The sequence below is a fragment of the Boleophthalmus pectinirostris genome, unplaced genomic scaffold (assembly GCF_026225935.1).
Source record: "Boleophthalmus pectinirostris isolate CB_2022bp ecotype Guang Dong unplaced genomic scaffold, ASM2622593v1 HiC_scaffold_8, whole genome shotgun sequence".
Lineage (NCBI taxonomy): Eukaryota > Metazoa > Chordata > Actinopteri > Gobiiformes > Gobiidae > Boleophthalmus > Boleophthalmus pectinirostris.
In genome coordinates this window covers 6,765,375-6,767,091 of record NW_026571515.1, presented here as the reverse complement: position 1 = coordinate 6,767,091, position 1,717 = coordinate 6,765,375, and the positions used below count along the sequence as shown (strand labels likewise).

The 1,717-nt window shown below is 38.5% G+C and overlaps 1 protein-coding gene across 1 annotated transcript; it reads left to right on the top strand.

Annotated features, from left to right (window-relative positions):
* The first annotated feature begins 1,035 nt into the window (after positions 1-1,035).
* On the top strand, positions 1,036-1,213 carry LOC129412429 (NADH dehydrogenase [ubiquinone] 1 beta subcomplex subunit 1-like). Its single transcript, XM_055166347.1, has one exon. It carries the CDS (start codon positions 1,036-1,038, stop codon positions 1,210-1,212), a length of 177 nt encoding a protein of 58 aa, XP_055022322.1. The 3' UTR covers position 1,213.
* Positions 1,214-1,717: the final 504 nt, after the last annotated feature.

Here is a 1,717-nt window from a genome sequence, read left to right as displayed (position 1 = left end):
AAGTTCATGTTAAAATGTTGAAACTGCATTTTTCTTAAAGTTTCAGGTTGTTCATAATATTATAATATTTTGTAAAAGAAAGAGTTCATCAATTTAAAAAGATTTCTGTAATAGATTTGTGTTTCTCTGCACAAATATTTTAACTTATTGTTATTTGGGGGGTTTATATGACATGAGTTTTCTGATCCGGCCCCTTTGGGATCAAAGTAGGTTGGATACGGCCCCCGGACCAAAATGAGTTTGACACCCCTGCTCTAGTGTATTTCTGATTCCTGACCTAGTCGCTGGAGAGAAATGAAATTGAGCGGAGGCACTAGGTGGCGCCAGCCTGGCTACCTGACCCGCATTTTAAAAAGTAGTCCATGTTCTTGATTAACATTTAACTAAAGTGACCAACATAAATAAAGTGAGTGAAACGACTGTTAAATAAATAAAGAGCTGCGCTAAACCTGCACACGTACAATCTCTGAAAACATGAACCATCTCCAACGTAATATACACACAAAACAGACTCATCATCATCATCATCCTCAACACCCCTCTGTCACAGAAAGAACACACATATTCCATTGAGTCATGTCCTTTGGTCCGACAGAAGCTGAACCACTTCATGAGGAAAGAGCTGCTTTTTTTCAGGTTTACAGTTTATGCAAATGAGCCGTATACAAAATGTGTCAAAGCTGCATTAAACACATTATAATCTCTAACAGGCTGATGTGGCTCTACAGTGGTTATGATTTATATGTTGTAAAGTTGAGTTTATTTATGCAGATTATTAACAGTAATCATGCATGCCAGCTTCTGCTCATCTCAGTATTAATGTAAATATGGTTTTAATTGAAAATGCATTGGCTGTGTTTGTTTTCTGTGGGATGCACATTTGCAAAGGTGACTTGGTGTGTTGGCGTATGTTGGGTATAAGTGTCTCTTTTCTTGATTGTGGTGAGTATCACTGACATAGAGTGTGTTTGGTCTGCTGAACGAGGAGCTGGAGGCCTCGTCTTTTGCGTAAATACTGGATAAAAATAAGGAAAGATGTTGAACCTTGCAGCACTCGCTAAGAATCGCTGGGTGCTTATCCTGGCGCCCACAGGCTTTGTGATCGACATGTACCTGGACACAAAACAAGACGAGAAGCTCACAGCCTTCAGGAACAAAAGTCTGCTCTTCGGGAGGGAACTGAAGCCTGGAGAGAAGGTGACATGGAAGTAGCTCACACAGCTCCAGACTACAAATCCAAATATTTATGTGTTGTAAAAACTGACCAATATATTTAATTGTATCTCCGAGAGGTGGGATCAAGTCGTTGTTTTTGCAAGTCTCAAGCAAGTCTCAAGTCTTTGAACTCAAGTCCGAGTTAAGTCCTCAGTCAAACACAGGCAAGTCCAAGTCGAGTCTCGAGTCACTGGCCCATAAGTCCAAGTCAAGTCCAAATCATCTGCTTTGAGATTCAAGTCTTTTCAAGTCTTTAAACCAAAGTACAAAATACAGCTTACATTTTTGCAATTTATGTGAATTTTAAACTAAATTGTACTTTAAAAAATCACACTGTATTTATATGTGAGTATGTAAAAGTTGTAGAAATGTAAATTTTTCTTTTTTAAATGTCTTGACAAGATCTTAGTGTGAATCATTTTGGTCAGAATAGACAGAATTCAGATTTAAAAGTGCTCTTTAAGTCTTCTCAAGTCACAGGCCTCAAGTCCGAGTCAAGTCC

What these genes read in the sequence shown, in the direction of transcription:
- LOC129412429 (XM_055166347.1), top strand. Translation starts at nt 1,036, where the DNA reads ATGTTGAACCTTGCAGCACTCGCTAAGAATCGCTGGGTGCTTATCCTG.